The 22,702-nt window shown below is 38.4% G+C and overlaps 1 protein-coding gene across 3 annotated transcripts in view; it reads right to left on the bottom strand.

The window, feature by feature from the left end:
- Window positions 1–22,702, bottom strand: part of cacna2d1 (calcium voltage-gated channel auxiliary subunit alpha2delta 1) — a 160,976-nt gene that overhangs the window by 21,250 nt on the left and 117,024 nt on the right. For all 3 annotated transcript variants that reach the window (XM_088339834.1, XM_088339835.1, XM_088339836.1), the window contains 5 exons: window positions 19,939–20,015; window positions 13,136–13,196; window positions 12,929–13,020; window positions 9,322–9,403; window positions 876–938 (listed from right to left, as the gene is read on the bottom strand). In XM_088339834.1, the coding sequence (XP_088195960.1) occupies window positions 876–938; window positions 9,322–9,403; window positions 12,929–13,020; window positions 13,136–13,196; window positions 19,939–20,015 (375 nt within the window). The remainder of the gene's footprint in view (window positions 1–875; window positions 939–9,321; window positions 9,404–12,928; window positions 13,021–13,135; window positions 13,197–19,938; window positions 20,016–22,702) is intronic.

Here is a 22,702-nt window from a genome sequence, read left to right as displayed (position 1 = left end):
CAAATGGATCAAACAAAAGTTTCAATGTGTGAAAAAAGTATACATTGAACAGATGGTAAATTGTGAGAGGCTAAATTTTAGTATATCAAAACAATTAGCATATTATAAAAAGTCAAATTAGAAAAGTGAGGATAAAATGTAGTACCCTGAGTAAAACTAAAATTAATTATTCTTGTTCTGCTGGCAGGTTAATTTTTTTGTTTGTTTCTTTTACTTTTTTAATGCATTCAAAGAAAACAAGAAACACATTATTCAAATTATCTGCCACCTGAAAACATATGCAAGTATTAGGTATTATTAATATTTTTTCAAATATATTTAATGACTTCAGTTTTAGGAAAACAATAATAATATTACTTAAATTATTATTAATTATTATGAGTATGAGAAAACCGTGAACTTTTTACAAAGTATTTATCCTTATTTATTCTTTTTGTTCACAAGGAAAACACGAATTTAGATAATTGTTTGTATAAGATATATTTGATTACATTTTAAAAATTTCAATTTCTTGTTTATAAAATGTTAAAAGAAATAAATTAAATACTTTTTGTATCATTTTCCCTGAAAAAAAAACAATTATTTTACTTGTTTTATTAGATATTTAATTGTTAATTGTTTTACTACATTTTTGTTTATTTTCCAAGATGACTTATGACAGATTGGTGACAATCTCATGGATAATAATCATGAATCGATCAATGCTTGGCAAGGACATCATCCTTCATTTTAAAGAGCCAATGGTGCAACATAAAAGAGATCTGAATAAAAATACCCTAAAATATTTGAAATTTATCAGCACAGGTTATTGTCTACAGCTCACAGGCTAGTTTAGGCAAGCCAAAGAAGAACAACGGGACCATGATCAACGATACCTTCGAGGGAAGACTCGTGTGACTCCTCCATCTGTGGCTACAAATCTGGCCACTGTCCCGTTTCTGAGAAGATGGAAAAACACAGTCAAGCTTCAGAGCAGATCACAAAGACAAATAGTGCATCCGTGATTCCTGGCTGATTTAAAAGACAGTCTTGAATTTCACAACCAGTCACATGAGTAAAAGTGAAGACACTTGGAACTTGCGATCAAAAATGGGCTCCAAACATCAAAACTGATTCCAGAACCCAACGGAAACTGGAATAATACAGTGCCTTTTGCCTCACAATGTTTTTATTGGGTTTTCTTGACTTTTTTTCTGGAAGCTTAGATCATTTTCAATTTTTATGTTAAGTAAAAAACAACACCAATCCGTGTTTTCAAACACAGTTTTTTGCCGACGTCCTAACTGCCAGCGGTAAGATTAGGCCTATAAATCCAGCACGAATTTAGCCCGGCCCCGTGTGTCAAAGACTAACCCAGCCCTAGGTCAACCAATTGACTAAATATGCTGGACCGAACCCAAAGTAAACCCGAAATTTTTGTTTTTATTTGCGAGGACTCAGGAGGAGGAGAGTTGATTTATGATACTGCACCTAATGAATGACTGTCTTTGTAATAAAATCTCAGATAAACAAAACTATATAAACATTTGCATCTTTTATATTTCTGTTTTGTGTTTACATTAACCAAAATTCTTTTGACGGGAATTTTTTAAGGCCGTCTGTCATTTTAACAGTTTCAAAATTGAGCCATAAACAACAGCAACGGTATGTCCTTAAGAATCTAGCACAGGACTTAAAGAGAGAGAGAGAAAGAGAGAGGCAGTGAAACAAAGAAGAACAATGACAGGTGGATAATTTTAAAACAAGCGGCAAGAGAGAAGCCCAGCCCAAACGTAATGATTGACATTTTAAGCCCAAACCAGCTAGAATTTCTAGTTGGGCTTAAAATCCTACCTCTGCTATCTACCACCGATGTATACGGAATATATTCCGTCAATCTTCAAGTGTCTGCCTGTAAAAGTTCACTACTACATATAATTGTCTCTTGAAATGGAGCTGAATCATTTGATACCACTTTAAAAGAATCAGAAGCTTAATTCCCTATTTTCTTGCATGGCCAAAAATAATAATACATTTATTGAGCTACAAGATATCAAAGATGGTGTTAATTCCTAAAAGTGACAACAAAAGACTGTGCGAGCTGGAAACACTTGGATTGGCTGGAAATAATAAATAATTCCGGTCTAAGCTGCTATGTTTTGAGGTACTAGAGGAGCAACACAGAATTTATCAAGCGTCAGGACCCTGAAACACCGAACTTATTTACAAGAAGCAAATAACAATAGCTGCTAGCGGCAAGCCATAACGGCAGGCAAGTGAGAAACCAAAAGGCGAGAGAAGAAAATAGTGGAAACAAGTGAAAGATGCCGAAACACCATAGACGACCTTCACATACAGGCATCAGTAGTAGAAGATATGTAGCTGTTTTGTTGTAAAACCACAACCGGGACAGTCTGTCTGTCTGTCTGTCTATCTATCTATCTATCTATCTAGCTATCTACCTTGGTCATATCCCTCAAGAGGGGTGACCAACAGCAAGACACACACATACAATAACAAAGAAAATAAAAGGGAAATAATTAGCATAAAAAAACACTCCTTCCATTGACTTCTGCTCTGTAGATCCTCTTCAACATTCGCTCCTCATCCATCCTCTCCATGTGTCCAAACCAACCGAGTACTCTCTTATCAACACGCTTGCTCAGTTCCACGACTTCTCCAGTTCTGTCTCTCACAATTTCATTTCTCAGTCTATCCAATCTTTTCACTCCTAACATAGTCCTCAAACACTTCATCTCAAAAACATTCAACTTCCTTCTTAAATCTGCGTTCCGGCTCCAAGTCTCTGCACCATACAACACAGTCGGCACAATCACACTCTCATACAGTCCCCTCTTAACATCCATACTCATACTCTTGTTGTTCGTCAGTCTCCCCAGAGCACCCAAAACCTTGCTTCCTTGATTCACTCTGTGCAATACCTCACACTCCATTCCACCAACTGCAGCCACATCACAACCCAAGTACCTAAAGCTTTCAACTTCTTCCAGCAGCAAGGGACAGTCTACCTTGGCAAAATCCTCATTTAGGCTTCCGTAGTAGTAGGACAGTGACCCTTTTTTCAAAGGTGCCTCAAGTTGTCTTAATGTTATTGATCAATTCAAAACAAAGGAGGCTTAAAGAGTGATTACTAGACGATACATGTGTTTTTGTATATCAATTGAATAATAAAACCAAAAGTGCTTTACTCCTATCTGATGGCCTAAATGAGAAACTCCAGATTGTTGTCAATGATTTGTGACGGTTGCAAGCCCTGTTTGATACCGGACTGATGTGAGCCACCAGGCTGTACTTGCCCAAGACACACCACAGGAATGGTTAGAAATGGTGCTCCTAAGACCCGAGTGGTTAAGGAATCCAAACAAAAAAACAAACAAACACATTTCAGGAAATTTTCCCATTAAGGGAATCCATCCATCCATTATCTGCACCACTTATCCTCAGTAGGGTCGCGGGGGTGCTGGAGCCCACCCCAGCTATCTTTGGGCAATGGGCAGGGGACACCCTGAACTGGTTGCCAGCCAGTCGCAGGGCACACAGGGACAGACAATTAGCTCGCTCATTCACACCTAGGGACAATTCACCTGACATGCATGTTTTTGTAATATGGGAGGAAACCGAAGTGCCCGGAGGAAATCCACGCAAGCATAGAGAGAACATGCAAACTCCACGCAGGAGGTTCGATCTCATGACCTCAGAACTATGCCGCACACGCGCTAACCACTGCGCTGCCGCGCTGCCCCCATTAATGGAATCAATCATAAATATTAGTATTGTTTTTGAGAAGGTCAAGAATAAACAAATATGTAGGTCTTCAAAGGTTTTTGGGGAACATTGTCAAATAAGATATTTTTATATTGCTTTTATATTGGTGTGTGAGTGTGTGTGTGAATAGGTAAGTATGAAGCACATTGTAAAGTGCTTTGGGGGGTCTTCAATGACTTGAAAAGCGCTATATAAATGCAGACCATTTGCCATTAGTGTTTCAAATTAATGGCATTTTTTTAACCATTATGGGTCCCAATGGATTACACACTGGGCCTGTAATACCTAGACATGGAAAATAGCAACCAGAGTTTACTGGTGAAATTCAGGTTTGTAAACCATCTGAATGAAGAAAAAGGTAATTGTTTTTGATACCATAAGATCACTATGGATTTTGGAACTTTACGGCTTTTAAATGGGTGATAACAGTACTGTAGGGATGGGACAGTAACATCATGACTAATAATGGTGACTCAGTTCAAGGAGTAAATGACAAATGTTCTGCACTGTAAATAAAACCTTACATATTAGCTAGAGACATGCAGTGAGTCAGCGAAGGCCGCAGCTTTTTATTAGGTGCCATAAAAAAAATCGTTTCGCTGTGTTGTTTTGGTTGTTTCATAGATTAATGTGTCACAAAAGCATCATATTAGCAATAAAGTTATCATTACTGCGAGGCATGTTTTTTTGAAAAAGAGCTTATCTTCTTTATCCACGATTGATTGCGGAGGTGCAAAGTAATATTCTACTGCTGTTATTAAAACATCTTAGTACATTATTTTTTTAAGTCAGTATGGAATTGTTCAAAGAAATCATTACTGCACAACACTGTCTTAGAATGCCTTAAAATGAGATCTGCACCTTGAGAATGATTTTTGATTGAAAACACGAAAACGAAAATAAAAAATCCAGCAAAACTCGTTTTAAACATTTTGAAAAAAGGTACTAGTTCAGAAGATGTCTTATTGTGGATAGCAAAAAAAAAAAAAAAAAAAAAAAAAAAAAAAAAAGCTTTCAGATGAAGTAAACACAACGACAGCAATGTTCGGACTAAATTGTAACTACATATACCTGTAGAAGGATGAATACAACTCCAAATTTGGACCTTTGTTTTTAGACTAAATCATACCTAAAATAGATGAGATCTGATTAAGACCAAGATTCATAGTCCATAAGACGTCAATTGCTAGGTGGGCATCAACTTTTTTTTTCAAGTTTGATATCATAAAACCAGGGTTGGGTAGGGTTACTTTAACATGATTACTTTCAATTACTTTTGGGTTACTCCAATACCAAATATGCTAATAAAAGACAAAAGAAACTAAATATGAATCAAATTATGACTCACAACACGTGGTAAGCTTTATCTCCTGGCTTTGATCTCTTTGATCTCCGGCAAAACTAACATAAAATGCGACAACTACAAAATGAAAATAAATCCAAACAGCTTGCCAACATTATTTTTGCCGTTCCCTGTATTCCGTTACTCCCCAAGCCTGCACAAAATTTAGTCATTTTATTCATATTTAGTTTCTTTTGTGCAGCACGGCGGCGCAGTGGTTAGCGCGTGTGCGGCACAGTTCTAATGTCTCGGGAACCTCCTGTGTGGGTTCAAATCCAGCTACCGGACTTACTGTGCGGAGTTTGTATGTTCTCCCCGTGCTTGCGTGGGTTTCCTCCGGGCATTCCGGTTTCCTCCCACATCCCAAAGACATGCATTTCAGGTGGATTGGCCGGTCCAAAATTGTCCCTAGGTGTGAATGAGCGAGCGAGTTGTCTGTCCCTGTGTGCCCTGCGATTGGCTGGCAACCAGTTCAGGGTGTCCCCTGCCCACTGCTCGATGATTGCTGGGATGGGCTCCAGCACCCCCGCAACCCTACTGAGGATAAGCGTTGCAGCTGATGAGATGAGATGAGTTTCTTTTGTCTTTTATTAGCATATTTGGTATTGGAGTAATCCAAAAGTAATTGAAAGTAATCAAGTTAAATTAACCCTACCCAACCCTGCATAAAACACAGACTATAAGCCACAAATTATTTACCCAAACTTTCAAAGCCGAGGCTTATGCAATGATACCGCTAATTTAATTTATGCGGCCACCAGGGGTGCCCGAGTAGTAAGGGTACAAATGAGACACATGGAATATATGTGTAGAGGAATAGTCAAGTTTATTGTAACTTTGCACTTTGTGCATGAATAAAACTAGCATAAACAGACCCTCAACATGGAAAAGGTATCAATCGTCAGGTGTGGGCTACCTACCATATTGGGAATAATTTTACGACTCTGTTTATTTTGTAAACGGAAATAATGTGGCGAAACCAACAGATTACAAGAAGCAATGTCCAACAAAGAAGAAATGTTTAAGGTTGATTCCTATTTATCTGTCGCTATCATCATGGGTTTTGGAGTAAATATTTTACACGGTTGGATTCTATGGATTGTCCTTGATGTATTAAAGCCATTTTTGCTGACATTCAAAGAAGTTGAAGACGACCAGGGGTTGTATTGGTGAGTTACGCCAGCGTTATAGTTTCCAGGTGTCTTGTTTCAGCCTGATCGTGATACTTTTCTAATGAGTATATTTTAAAATGGTCCTCATTTCTTGAATCCCGCGAGTTTAAGCTTTCCAATGATCGGTGGCATGACATAATTCAGTGCCTTGTGACATTGTACAGAGACGTATTTGTTCATCAAAGATTAGGTGGCCCACCGGCGTACCGCTGGCCCCCTAAGGGGTCAAGGTACCGTATATTATTAAAACACTTTCTGTAAGCCGTCTTTCTTTGTAAATATCTCATGTTTCAATGTGGGCACATGCGGCTTATAGTCAGGTTCGGCTTACGCATGTACAATTTTTTTTTTCTTAAAACATGTACGAGGTGCGGCTAATCATCAGGTGCGCCTTCTAGTCCGAATTTTACAGTAATCAACTACAGCTTGGTGGAATTTGGGGTAGGGCACCTGCCCCGAGACTGGAAGCTGCTGGTTCGAGCCACGGCCCGGTCATACCTAAGACTTACAACGTTGGTACCCATTGCCTCCCTGCTTTGTGCCTAGCATTAAGGGTTGGAATTAGGGGGTTTGGTCACCTAATGACTCCCAACGAGAAGTCGCAACACATCAATTGGTTTGAGCGAGGTCTGGGAATCCCCTCTGTATCAATCTCCCAGAAAGAGTCGTGAATGTGCTCTTGACTCTAGCCACCTCCCACTAGAGAGATATGGCTCCAGTATATATACCTCTGAAAAGTACTCGCATGCTCAAAAATCTATGGGTCCCAACAGAGATCTATGGGTCCCCAAAATTTTGTGTGCTCCATGCCCTTACAAACTGCCGTAATTTCCCTTACAAAATACAAAATAATCTTACACCATATTTTTTTTCAAACATGTTTATTTATTTAGTTTAACATGTTATATTGTACATGTGTTTCCTTATATCACATATATTGTTAATGAACATTTTGTTGTGGGACACTGAGTTGCTCGACATGAATGAGGTTTATTATAAAAAAAAGTTCAAAAATGAAGTCGCTTGGACGTTCACTGTAGAAGGAAAAAATACACGCAAATATTAATTAATTAAGTAGAAGAATACATTTTCTTATTCAAATTATTAATTCATTTTCTGCATTAAATTATTGTTGGTAATATACTGATTAAAAGGGATCACCACAAACCCGTCTTTTTTTCATTTTCTCCTTTTATACTTCCTTTTTTCTTGACTTCTTTATACGACATAATCTTTCGTAATATAATGCATCAAAGCAAGTGAGCCGTTTGAAAGCCGGCTCTCTTTAATGAGTTGAGCCGAAGAAGCCGGTTCTCTGAAAAGAAACGGACTTTCACTACACAACTCAAACTGGAGATCGGCGTGCAGACGAAAACTCGGACCGCAAGACCAAAATCAGAATGGCGGATCTGCCTCACGAAAAGTTTGGAGTGCGGTAAATCTTTGTTAAAAAATGATAATGACAATTTTGTGTCAAATAAGTTGGTTCATTGCTTTGCAGATTTTGAAATGAAGTAAGTTGCCTAATAAGTCGTTGATATCAACGTTTCAAAACACTTACCCCAAAAATTAGTTTCACTTGGTTCATTATTTGTGAGGTTTCCAATAGTTTTAGAATGTTGTTTGACGGATACAAATCTTTGAATAATGTTTGTGCAATTGCTCCGTGATCCTGTAACACCCCCTTGCCTTTCCCAGTGCAGAGTTTCAGATATGTGCCGCGGTGTGAATCAGGCATGCTTGTGGAATTGAATGATCCCCAAATACACACCATCAACACACCGCAACTTTATGGAAAGAGCCGAAAATAGAACCCGATATTCAATTTAACTTCATGCACAAGCTCCTTATTCACTGTCAGAGGGTGAGTACATGCAAAGAAATTCGGAACATTTTTACACATTCTTTGAAATGATTCCTGTCTGCACTACTTGTGTCTGGTAGCAATATAAATCGTTTTTGTTTCAATCATTTTTTGTACGGTAGAGTTCCTCCCCACAATTGTGCGAATCTGGCTTGTTGGCGATAGAGCTGAGACGTCATTTAAAGGAACACTTTAAAAATGATGAATCCAATTAACACAACATGTAAAGCTTTATAACAGGTAGTGATTGTTGTGAACAACAATTGCATACCTGTATTTCTTCTTGTAGAATTTGATAGTTTGCTTACGCTGTTGCTGGGGACCTTGTGAATGTTTTGTCAGAGTTGCGTGCTTCGACCTCCAAAAGCTACATGGGATAAATTTAGCTTCCGCCATTAAAGCATGCGTTCCTAATTGGCCTCCTTAAAGGTAGATTATTGTGGCTTTTCGTTTTTGTTTTTTGCCACTTGTGTCGCCGTCAGTATAATTTTGTTCAGCTATCTCACAGTTAACGTCAGAGCCACCGAGGGCTTTCCTGTTTTGTCTGCTCCCGGTCGGCGCTCGTTGGCTGCCCACCGTGTGTTGTTTGGCCGGCTAGTCTGACTACATCACCAGTTTGGTTTATTCCCGGCCAGCTTTGCTTATTATTGTTGGTTCCCAGTTAGCGTAGCTTCTCACTGCGTGTTGGCTGGCTAGCCTCACAGTTTTACGCAGAGGCTTTGGCCACCCTTCGTTGGATGGTCCCAGTTAGCCCCCCAGTGGCGACTCTCTGGGTGTTATTATTGCCAGTTTTCCCTTTCTTGGCTGCTCGCCCGGTTGTTCTCCTATTACTGCACCCACCTACGACAAGACGCCTTAGGAATTCTCCACATAAACTACCAAAACTTAGCTTAAAGCCCTATACAACAAACTAACACCTAAAACATTATGGCGACTGGCTTGCTAAGGTGCTGGTGTTTCACTAATGACTTCACAGCTCAGGGCGACAAGGACAAGACATGTTGTCTCCAAAATGCATTATCTCGGCAACTAATTGGAATATACCGATGAAATATGCATAAAGATTCTATGCAAGAAAACATGCACTATTTTCTCACATAAGATGGTGAGCAGCAGCTGAACGCAACCCGGAGTCAACATTTGTATTACCAAACAAAACTTGAACAGGTCCTACTCACACTTTTTGCTCCTTCCATAAGTCGACCAGTTCAGCTGTCAGGCCGGCATCCAGGATGAGTCGACTCACAAGGGACAAATTGCCTGTGATTGGAGACAGATATCGTCTACATATCAAACCGCTTCACTTGCTAGATTAAAACAAACTTGTGAGAAAAAAATAGATGCAAGAAGAGCAATCAACATAGCTTACCGTATTTTCCGCACTATAAGGCGCACCTAAAAGCCTTTATTTTTTTCAAAAGCTGACCATGCGCCTTATAATACAATGCGCCTTATTTATGGATCAACATTAAGTTTTCCAACTAACTTGCAGCCGCCGACTCGATTTTCCCCCGAACGCCAAGTAGTACGCGGTGGATGGTGGGATTTATTTACCGGCGTTTCATTGGCTAACCAATGTGTCAATCATCAGTTGAATCGATCACTATTGGCTAAAGTTATTCGGAGGTCAAGAGGCGGATCCTTCTTATCATTTACAGACTGCCATTGGCTCAAACGGCAAACAAAGCCTGCAATTGGCCGAAAAAGATGTGTCAATCATCAGTTGAATCGATCACTATTGGCTAAAGTTATTCGGAGGTCAAGAGGCGGATCCTTTTTATAATGTACAGGCTGCCATTGGCTTAAACAGCGAAACAAAGCCTGCAATTGGCCGAAAAAGATGAATGCGTATAGCATGTGGCCGATGGCATAGAGAAAGCATTTTTTTCTATTCTGTATTTGTAAATATTGTATTCTCCTGGATTTACTACCCTCACGGATATAAGAGGACATTGCCTGCACATTATTATGAACACAATGACTTCGGTGAGCTATTCCCGGTTTTATATTGTCTTGTTTCAGACTGAACTCGATGTTTCTGTGATAAGCGGTGCAGATAATGGATGGAATGGAGTGTCTATTTTTAAATTAAACTCAATTCCAAGAGTTTATTGTCGTATGCACAGTAAAGTTGCGAGCGAAAAAGAAAATAGATACGAAGGAATGGTTATCATTTCTTGAATCCCAAGACTTTAACCTTCCGAATGATGGAACGATGCATTTGAGTGACATCTTACGGACACCGCATTCGCACGTGTTCTCGACACGTATTTGCGTCTTTGCAAGCTTTCGGAATGTTAAGGGGGTAATAAGTTGGACTTAACTATCTGACTGTTTTGTCCACGTTCCCATTGTAGCGCCTTATAATCCGGTGCGTCTTATCTATGTCAAAAATTGGACCAAAAACTATTTTTTCGGGGTGCGCCCTATAACCCGGTGCGCCTTATAGTGCGGAAAATACGGTACTTCTTATTTTATTCTAACAATTATGTATTATATTACTACTTTTTTTTGCGTTTTCAGAAGCATTGTCCCTGAGTGTGAAAACTATAAAAAAATATATATGTTGTTTTGTTAAACTATTCTAAAGGCTTTGGCGCAACCCTTCGGTATGCATCAAGCCTCTGGGAATGATGCCACTATGATGAATTACCACTAGATGGCAGGAGTGGCTTTGATCAGATCTCTGTCAATAAACCTGCTTTGTTTTGTTTCCTGTATCCACTATATCGAAGAGTATGGCAGTCTGTCAGCAGACCTTACGCGCAGTGTAATTAAAAAAGGGAAGACATAAGTGTAACTTTTCAAACCTTTTAGTCTTTCTAAAGAAGATGACATATTCCCTTCGCCATCGTAAATTCGTCGTTAAAATTAAAGAAAATGTTTGATTTAGTAAATGGTACATTATTTTACACACTTTAGGTTTTTTACAACCACAATTGTTTTTCCTGATTTTATCCAGGAAGCAAGCTTATACATCTTAAAATATCTTATTATCATATTCTATTTATCGACATATTTGGGAATTGTTTTGCCGTCCACTACTTTTCTTTGCACTATTGTTAAAACTTTGGTCGGTATCTAAGCACTACCTCCTGATGTTCTTTTTTATCCTATTTCCATAACTAATCTTCTTGTTCACAATGTTCACAATGCTGTTATCAATGACAATATAGAACGTTCAATTATAAAATCATAAAACATATATTAAAATTGTGCAATATGTTCTTATAAAAATATACAAATGTATTTTTAGCAGTGTAAGGTAAATGCTTCATTGCAAATGGCACTCAGTCAGACTTTGGACACCTTTGATTGTGATTCCAAAGTTTTCAAAGGCAGCTGCCTTCGTGTAACCTTGGCTCCAAAAGGGATCTGGGATAGCTGCTTCCATTAGCAGGGGGATAATGGCCGTAAGCAATCCCAGCCGCCGAGATCCATTAGCTGACGACCAATCAAACCCGATGACTCACCGCGTAGAATGACAACACAGGGCTTCTAGGAAGCTTGGCCGATCAGGCCTGATGTCACCCTGCTTAGACCTGACTCATCAAATGAGTTTGCCCTTCAGACTCTTGAGCGTAGAGTTGAAGATTGCAAAACTTCAAAGGTGAAAACAGACTGTGATGCATGCAGAAAAAACAGAGGTAAGCTCTTAAGCCCAAGCCAGAGTCTGAGCCCGACCGACGAGGGAAATGTCAATCATTGTGTTCGGGTCGGGCTGGGTTTCTCTCTTCCTGACTTTTTAAAATATGTTTATAAAAATGTGAACTACAATTATGTGTGGATTTTGTTCTACATTCTTGCGATGTCAAATCAAATAACTCCTTCCCGTCTCTGTTCATTACACACCTGGCATTTTGTTCTTCTTGGTCTCTCTGACTCTCTCTTAAAGTGCAGCGCTAGAATTGTCCTGCTGCTATGGTTTCTTGCCCAACAAGTAAAAAGCCCCAACACCGCTGGGCCTATAAGACATTGGATTTGGCTGCTCGGATTGGTCAGTTGTTGGGAGTTGCAGCACCCAATTTGGCTGCCTATGGCGGTAAAGACCCAACAAAAGCAGACCCCTCGAAAGCAGATGTTTATCGATTTTGTTCGTATTTATTGGGAGTGCATTGACTCAAAATCTAGCTTAAGACACTGGCAGATGCCTAAAGTACAACTGTGTAAATTTTCACAAAACTAAGTTCTTGTTTTGGGGCCTATAGGTTACATACAAACACACACAAGCAAACACACACACACACACACACAATCACAAACACACGCAAATCGTGATTTTTTTAAGTTGTTTGGATAGATTTAGATGGGATAGATTTTCAACCCATCAAAATGGCTGACGACCGTAAAATGTTTCCGTCAACTCTAATTAAATCCATCAATAATGGAACATTGTTGGTTAATGTAACCACTGCAGGCACAGATATATAAAAGATGTAAATGTGTATTCAGTTTTGTTTAACTTAAATTTTGTTACAAAAGACAGACTTTAATCTTTTATAATAAATAACCTCTTCTCACACATAAAATATGCTATTTCGGGTTTTCCTCAGGCTTGGTTCTGCAAATAAAGTTAATTGGTCGGGCTCAGAATGGGTCAGGCTTTAACACCGGTGGGCATGGGTCGGACTGGGTTTTTCTATGCCTGATCTTACCTCTAATATGAACACAAACACAGTGACAAGTCTCAAACAGTGTACATTGATAAAGGCCAAAAACACCGTCAGTGCGAGTGTTTCTAAAAACAAAGTCAAAAGAAAACACGGAGAGAGATGCATGACTCACATGCATCTGGAGTGTTCCTATCAATGTACTGGTTGAAATCGAGGAGAAACTGGGTGTTGTTGAGCGACAACGTCAGCTCTTTGCAGTACTCCCTGAAGAAACAGCAACCGTCAGTTTCACTCTCACCAACACGTTCTTCTTCGGGCATGCGCATGGCAAGGGTTCTGAGGGAGTAGATGGATGAGGAGCAGGGTTTGGCCTACTCACCGTGGAGCTATGAAAGTGTGACCGAAGTTGTCAAAGTTCTCCAACTGGAGCGTTTCCATCACTTTGGAAAAATAAAGCAGACACAAATCTTCAATCAGATCCTTCAATGTTGATCTGCAATCTTGAAATCCTCAAAAGAGGCATGTGAGAGAATACTTGTTATTGTTTTTTTCCCTAAACCATTTTCAATGATAGTCAAATAAGAAAATTATATTAGATTAATGCTGGAAACACTAAAATAAAAAATCTAAAAAATGAGAAACATTATCTGCTAATGTAAACCATTTTTTCCTTATGCGTTGATTTCCAATCCATATACCTTAAAAGGGGCAAGTGGTATAATATGTTTTATTGTTTTTTACAGACCATCTCCAATAACATTAAAATAAGAAAATTATATTAGATTAATTCTAGAAAAAATGTAAAAAAATAATAAATCCTAAAAAATGAGAAACGTTATTTGACAATGTAAACCATTTCTTCTACAGAATACACTTTAGACAGTTGACAGTTTACCACAGAATGGTTAAATACTGTTTATTTAATACTCTAATTTTCTCTGTGGAGATAAAAAATACAAAACATATATTTCAGACTACAAGGAACAACTATAAAACACATTTTTTGCCAGGAATTTAAAAGTGCCCTTTATAATCCAGTGCAGTACAGACGTTTGGAATTTTTATGTGAAAAATAGAATCATAAAATTGTAAATGAAAAAGCACTTCACATCACATCGAGAAATTTAAGAACTGCGTGAAAATATTTTGTTTGCAGAAGTGAGTCATTCTTTTTTAATTTCACAAAGATAATGGAGTATAAAATGCACATGAAACAAAATGTTGCCTGAAGTTTGAAGTTGCACTTTATAATCTAGTAGGGAGTGAAAATGTCTTCTTTACCAAACCTATAAACTCTTATAAACGCATTTTCCAGACCCTTTGTCTTGACCATTGGATGATATTTACTGCATATGCCAGAGATTCAAAAAGCTTAAGAATCCAGTGCACATTAAGTCCAGTAAATAACAAAAGTACATTATGTTCTAAACACTTAAGAAATATTTTTTTCATATAAAACAGTGATGTAAATGAATACAGATAGCAACGAAAGGCCACACACAAACACTAACAGCTATTGACAAATACACAGAGACAGAGGCATGGCAAATATGAGGCTCTATACAAAAAGATCTATATGAAGAGTGGAATTGGATACTTGCCTAGTTGCCCTGTGACCCCATAAAGAAAGAAAAGAGACGGAAAGCGAGAAACAAATTAATCAGAAAATCTTCCCTCATAAAACTAAAATATCAAAACACGCAATAAAACATCACAGTTGTAAACATCTAAAAAAAAGAATGATCTCTTCCGAGCAACTGACGAGTCTTCGGAATCTTGTAAATGACAAGACAGGCGTGGTTGGCCGTCATTCACGATGGTTGGTAGACTCTTTAGCTAGCAAATGCTCAGCTGGTATAGTCTGCAAAAACCATCACTTTGAACATTGTCATTGAAATGAAACGACATCCTTGGCGTAAAAAGATGACAGGCAGATTTACAGGCTGGTTATATAGCGCTCTCTGGTATAAGAATTCGTGATTTTGTCGCACTCCTTGGGGGGGTGGGGAATTTTCCCTTATATATCAGTCGGTATATGTTAGAGGTGGTCCAACCTTGATTTAAAACTTGAGGAGTATGGAAATACAATAAATAATATGACAAATGGTTACATGTCTTGAGTCCCTGCCAACAAAGGGCGCCATGAGGATTCTCTAAAATTCCCAGTTGTCGCTACATACCTAGAAATAAAACTGATTAGAATTTAATGGAATACTTCCAACACCAATCAATTTTGACATGTGAAGGACACAAAACATATACTTATAGCTCTTTTTTTAACAAACTTATCCTTTGATTCTAGACAACAGCATTATATCCAGACAGAAGAGCAGCTTCAGCGACAGACTGCTGTCACAGTCTTCTACCACGGACAGACTGAAGAGATCTTTTCTCCCTCATTACATGAGGCTCTTTAACTCCACACGGCGGAGTAAAGGCCCACATTAAACCACACCCCCTACATTGCATATTACTGTATTTTATTGCAATGTGTATTCTGTGTAGCACTATCTAGATACTCTATATAACACGCTACAGTGGGTATTAGCACGTCACGTTGGGTATTTGTATATTGTATTCTTTTTGCTTTATTATTGTATTGTTCTCTGTACAGGGATGCTGCTGGAAGTGTGAATTTCCCTGCGGGAATAAATAAAGTATCTATCTATCTAACAAAACTGAATATTTGTTTAAACCATTGGTCTCCAACATTGTGCCCAAGGGCACCAGGTAGCCCCCTAAGAACACCTGAGTAGCCTATGTTCAGGTTCTATGAATAGTTCATCAGTTATGGGTCACTGAAATTTCTTAGTACATTTAATTTCTATCCGACATGATGCTTTTGTGGTTGACCTAATGACTAGTAATTACAACCCGGTAACATAACTACAGCTTAGTAATAACGGTCATTGTTATTTTAGAAATGTATATAAAATGGTAGCCCTTCTTTGTCCTTAGCCCTTATTAGTGACAAAATGGAGTTGTCATCTTCAAAAAGGTTAGGGGACTCTGTTTTAAACTATTTGCATCAGGTCCAACTGCTAGGTGTGTAACATTCAATCCAATTGTTAAAACAATCAATTGGCTGGCACAGAGATAAGTGAAAAGAGTGTTTATTTTACCATTATCATTTTTTTACTTTGGCGAATATCCGTGTTTGACTTGTTTAATACATTAGACTGCATTGACTACAACGCAAACAACTGAAATTCCATCTTTCTCATGTTTTAGTCCATATTCACTGACCTGTCAATTTTAGCTTTAAAGCGTCCCAAAATATTTTGGATCAACAAAATCAGTCAATTTACTCAAAGTACTAATGTAAGATGAGCATAGTTTTATGAGAATTTAAGTCTTTAAAATTAGCAGCTATTCCAATCAGTTATTTATTATTTTATAAAATACATTCTCAGGAGTGATGTGTGGTGAAGTTCATGTTTGGAGAGGCACAGTTAGATCTACAAATAAATTAACCTCCATTTTCATTTGTTGATTGAAAGGGAAATAGCAGTAATTAGATAAACTGGTACATAAAATACTAATTTTATTGACTCATAAATGAATTTGATGCACTACCTCTTTTGAATAAAAGCATTCATTTGAAAATCTATGCAACAAGAAAGAAAATACTGGATGGCTTGACTTGCTGTTAGATTCCTGAGACTATTACTAAATATATTTTTTGGGACTAAAGTGTGCACAAAATCAGGTTCCTTGGTCTCACGATCGACCTCTGCCATGAGACAAGAGAATTGTGTCTCTCATTCGGCATTTGCATAAGCTCAACAAAGTTTTATGTCATATACTGGTTGTCTTAATAGAATCCAACATATAATGTGAAAATTCAGCGATTTAAAAAACAAAAAAAACAAACTAGGAAATTAAAAAAGAACGTTAACACTGAATGGATCTGATCATTTAATACATTTTATATTTTCTAATTCTATAAAGGCCGGTGAAGCACAGCCTTAACTGCATGACTGAACATCACTGCTTTTACTAAGCCCATGTAAAATAAACATTTAAAATTAAAAATTGTATGTGTTTTAGGGAAAACTCATCTCTGTATTATAACTTTGGCCAAGTGTTTAACATTTACGATTTCAAGTTTCCACCCAAAATAATATGTACATAAGATAAGGTTATTCTGTTTTTAATATTGGACCAATGCAAAGGAGATTTCATAGGTGGTCAGTCCCTTATATATACTATTATTTTCTACTGTTGTTCATTTTTTTCTACTGCTACATCATTGACGCTATCGGCCAAATATGTTGCTATTCTTTGATACGCTTTAAGGCTGATGTGATCTCGGAGGACTTTAGGAATGGATAGAACTCTCTTATCCTAAAGCCCCTTGCCCATTCTTCCTTGCAAGTTTAAAATCCTAGCTTGTTTTGAGTGTCTACTGAAGTTTAAACTTGTATCAATTCTATGTCATTGCATCTGTGCCTAATCTCAATTTAACATCATAACACTGGCGGTATCAATGACTGCTGAAAAGCTGTGTACAAGTACATGTCTGAAAAATGCTGGGCGTGATTGATCATTCAATTTGTATTGCTATTACCACACCCCTCGATGTTTCGGTAACCGAAGCCAGACCCGCTATACATGTCACAAAGCGACAGATCCTTAAATAAGATGCTTAGTGTCAACATACGTCGGTTTGATTATGGCAACTGTTTTCAATTGGATGGAAGATGCCTCCTATAAAAATGGCTCCACACAGACATTTTGAGTCTATGCCCGATCAACTCCGTGGGTTTTGGGCTCTTCAAACGGGCTTGTTAACGTCGGCCGGCTCTTTATGGTGCTGATGGAACGACACATGGGCCAATGTACTCCGTCAAAATCTCATCTATTAGGATAACAACGCCATTACCCCAACGGCTTTGTAGAGACACATCAAAGGGATGAAAATGCACTGGAGGCAGATGTATTTTTATGTTGAGCTAGCCATTTTGGGGCCACTAATAATACCCTGTGAGGCATCCTCAAGATGTAAGTAATTGTCAACAGAACTCTCAATGTAATAATCACTTAAATGTGCAAAAGGTGTGAGGAGCATCAAATTGCAAGAAAAGAGAAAAGAGAGTGTGTACTTGCCCCAAGATGATGCTGCAGAGGTCCAGCAAGGAAGACATGGAAAAAGTTGTAGAAGATTAAGTAGAAAATTAAACAGAAAGAAGTGAAAACTCAAAAATTGGTGTAGTGCATACTTTAAAGCAAGTCCAAAATAAATATTTGAACAAGTGATGGGCGAATAACTATCGGTATTGGTGCTGATACGTGATGATGTCTTATGGTTATGAAGTAGGATTTTTCTTTTAAAGTTGGGGATAGAGGAGTTTTAGTACTGGTAGTATCAGTATGGATGAATGGTCGAGTTGAGAGTCTCGATAAGTCCGAAAAAATATTATTGAAGCCTTTCAGTTTTTAAAAACAGCTGCCTCCACAATAAAATGTCTATAGAAAAAAAAACATCACTTTAAACACAGTACATTTATTTTTTGTACGTGTACAGACGCTGCCCTACTTACGAACAAGATAGGTTCCAGAAAATTGTTCCTAAGTTGAATTTGTTTGTAAGTTGCTTCAGTGCTATATTTTGTATGTTTAAGGTTTGTATAAGTATGTTTGAGGCTTGTATTAGTAAGTAACCTGTATTGTTTTGCACTAAAACATAAACATTTCATAAAATAATTTGCTCTATAAAGATAAATAAAGTTGAGTTTAACTCACTTTTGGAAGATGCGCTTCTGTTGTAAAAAGTGTCCGAAAAAAGCGTTCTGACCATTTTCTCAACCGCATCATGCTTTCTTATTCCACTTTTGTTTCAAAAGAAACGGCTCGCCTCTTCTTTACACTTTAAAACCACCACATTGAAATGATGTACGAGATATTAAACAATAGAAATGTCAACGTTCGCTCGAGATACAGTATAGTATGTTTACACACGAACTAGGAAGAGGAAACAGGATTCCTTCTTTGGGGTGGATGCTGGGTGAGCTCTCACAGCGCCACACGCCAATAGCAGCGGAAAGAAGTACTACAATAATGTCCTGTCCTCGGAAAAAGGTGCATACAATCCAAAATCTAACTTACAGCAATGCCCGGATATTTTTCGACATCCCGAAAAAAATGTTCGTAACTACCGTTTTACGTTGGCTGTAAGAAGGGGAGCGTCTGTATAATTAAACTTCAATAGTTAAGGCTTTAAAGTATTTTACACGTCACTACTTCTAAATGCATGAAAAAGCATCAGTCGTATTGATCTTTGAGAACAGCTTTAGGGGAAATATAAATTGGAAAATAACTGTAATTTGAGTCAATCACAATGAAATCATTTTCTTTTCAACCATATTTAAGATACAGTGCATTACATATCCTATTGTCTTTATTTTAAGATATGCTACTTTGGTGCAAGGCGGGGCTTTAAAGTAATCGTATTATCATCATGTTTATCTTATCACTTTGTATTGGTTTTATGTTCAATGACAATTTGAATGTGTTTTAGAGATGAGGAAGATGTGTTTTATAGCTATTTAGGGTTAACTGGGATGCTTCTGGGAGGCCAGGAACGGATTTCTTTGTACTTTGTATCATAAATTCACCCCGGAAACGATATATCCTTGATACAAGCACAATCTGCTAAAAAAATAATGTTGTTTGAAAAGGTATATGGTGGTACATACAACTAGCCACTGCAAATCACCTTATGCGAAAGCTCACTTTTTGTCTGAGGGAAGCTCCTCAAATTACTTTATACCGTCAGTTCAGTTCAATTTTTGCTTGCCAATGAGTCAATTTATTCTGATGTTTGCGATTTTTCTTTCTCCCATGTGATCACGCCTGGTAGAAAAAGTGTGCGTAGGTGTGCAAAAGTGCTACAATAGAAGCCGAAAGCAGGTCAGAAAAAAAGAAAAAGAGGGAGGGAAAAAGTTTAGGGAGGATCAAAAGAACCTCAGGTCTCGAACTGACTGTGTTTGACTATGCATGGGAGTGCATGACCAGCACTACAAAAGAAAATTGCGGCGGAACACGCAGAGAGGCCTGCTGTTCCAGCTGGGAAGCAAGAGCGGCGACCGAATGAGAAATATGTCGGGGAGTTTCCCGTGGAGGACCAATCAAAGGAAATTGAAAGCGCAGTTTGCTTGATGACGGCAACCTTGCACTCACACATCGCTTGCTTGATGTCGTCTCCCAGTTTGGCTTGGATGAAGTGCTCGCTGTATTTTGGCAGAACCAACGCCAGGCTGCACAGGGAAAGCACACCAGAACTTGTAGGTTCATTACACGCAATGATGATAATGAAGATAATAAAGAGGATGAGGAGGTTCGTGCTCATCTGGTTGATGCTTTTTCAGATGCCAGTCTGTCAATAGTGCAGTTAGCTTTATATCTTTTATCTGAATTTGGCTGCTTGGAGTGGTTGGAGGTCAGGAGCTGCAGTACTAAATTTGGCCACCACAGAGCGATAGAGACTCCATGACAGGAGATCACAAAAAAGCAGATGTTTTTTGATTTTTTGGTGTATTTGTTTGGGGTGTCTTGGCTTGAAACCAAGCTAAAGACACTTGCCAAAGCCTAAAGTACAACTGTGTAAATATTCATGAAAATCGGCATAGCGGTAAGGGAGCCTATAAACAACATACGAACTCGTGAGCAGGCACAGTTTTCAGAATCTTTTAAGAATAACTTTCCAGTGTAATAGAAAATACATCGCCTAAAAGATTTTGCACATTTAAAATGGTATTTGTTTTATTCTACTGGAAACAAAGTCAACATAAAATTCTAAAAATACAAATTTTCACCAAAAAAACATAGAAGTATTGCAAATGTCATAGTTTTAAATATCAATTATATTGAGGAAAAAACCTTAGAAATACTCTAAAATCAGAAATATAATAAAATTAAGCAAAAACAGCTGTCGGTAGAACACGATTCTTTTTCTTTGCACTGTACGAAAATACAATTACTCCATTTTAAAACTATCGGGATCCAGACAAAAGTTTCAAGTTGCAAGTTTAATAAATACTATACATTATTACAGGATATTTCATATTGGACATCAACTTGATTAAATACAAGTGATAATCTAGCACAGTATTTATTTGTGTATAGAAATAGTTAAATGTGCTGTCTGGAATGTGAAACTTTGTTGCTCTCTGCTGCCATCTCCTGGCTTCAAGTCATGATTGCAGCCTCAGTCAGCTCATTCCTAAAGTATTATCATTTATTAGACACCCTCTCATAAACTCTTATTTTTTTAATCTTTTTGGGATTTAGGTTGGCTTTTTGACTGTATTTGATGCAGCCCTTTTCTTACTTCTAACATTTTTAGGCCACACTATCAAAAATCCGGATGAACGAGCATACAATTATTCTCCCTCCTCCCACCTCCCCTGCTTCCTAATGTGTTGATCGCCCAGCAACAGTGGTGCTAAAAGTATGATAAATGAATGAATGAATGAAACTTTTATTTCGAACATGACAAAAGCAAAAAAAAAAACAACAAATCGGGGAAAAAAAAAGACCCACAATGTTTGAAAAGGGAGTAGGAAGGAGCATATGCTTATTAAACCCTACCCCCAGACTTCCTCAACAGTTGCATCCCACATCTAGATCCCCAGTGCATTTATATATAAAGAATAACTTCTGAACATACATATTTACATCGGCTCTGTGGATACACAGTCTCTTCATTATCATAATCATCACTATCACTACTTCCATCACTTTTTCTTACCATCATCATTATCATTGCTGTCTCCGTACATTTTCGGCATATTATATAATTAGAGTATCTATTATGATAACAATAGTTCTCTTGGGTGCTCACTAGGACTGCGCATCGATAACCGCTTCTAATTTGGAACCGGTTCCGCAGTTAACCGATTCCTTGAAATCGGTGGGGAAACTATTTCGGGTCCGCTATCGAAAACATACCAAACGAACACACCCCAATGCAGGTTTGGGTGACTTCGTTCCACGTGCTATTTGTTGTTGCTGCTCGACCAATAATATCAGCTGCAGAGATGTCCCCGGCTCGCACTAAACAGTTAAAGGTGTGGCTGTATTTCACTCCAAAAGACTATGCAGGAATATGCTGTACTTGCAAAAAAAAACCATCTCAGCGATAGAGGGTAACATTACCAACATGGTAAAACACCTGGCTGGACAACATGGCATTAAACTCAAAATAATGCACCGTGTTTGAGGCGCTTCGAAGGCAGGAGGACAGTGTAGCCACAGCAGGTAAACAACCTAGCTAGCCTGCTAATGGTTCGCTGGCTACTTTAGCTAAGTTTTTAGTCGTAACATGAGGTTAATTTAACGCCACTCTGTGTATCCACCTCTCACTTCAGACTGCATTTTTTTATCCACGTAATTTAGATGACCTGATTGGCAGTCAGGGTAATGCTGCAGGTAGCCAGTGAGCAGCTGCAGGTACAGCAGAGGCCCTTTGTGCAACAGTCCAGCCCATCTTTAAATTATTTTATATGAATAAAACCTTTTGTACTATATCTGTCGTCGCATAGTACTTATAAGGAATTCGATCGATAAGTAGGGATCGCTAAGCAATCGGAATCGCTAAAACCTTATGTCAGAACCCGAACAGACGGTGGACCCAGACGCGTAACGTTTTCAAGCTTTATTTTACCGAAATGGGGCACTCATGCACGTGAACACAAACGCCAGTGATTCGGCGAATGCTGGGCAGAAGAAGTGAGACAGAGAAGTCAGGCGCAGGAAAACGGGGACCATACGAGATTGAAACCGGACAGGACAGACGGGATCGATACCAGATACAGAATACACGAGCAGATACCGGACAGGACGTGACAGACGGGATCGATACCGGATACTGGACCAAGATACGGGACAGACGGGATTGATACCGGGTACTAGATACACGAACAGGATACCGGACAAGACGGGA

This window comes from Urocampus carinirostris, chromosome 7, assembly GCF_059441175.1.
Source record: "Urocampus carinirostris isolate Australia breed hairy pipefish chromosome 7, RoL_Ucar_1.0, whole genome shotgun sequence".
Taxonomy (NCBI): Eukaryota; Metazoa; Chordata; class Actinopteri; order Syngnathiformes; family Syngnathidae; genus Urocampus; species Urocampus carinirostris.
This window is presented reverse-complemented; position numbering and strand designations above follow the sequence as displayed.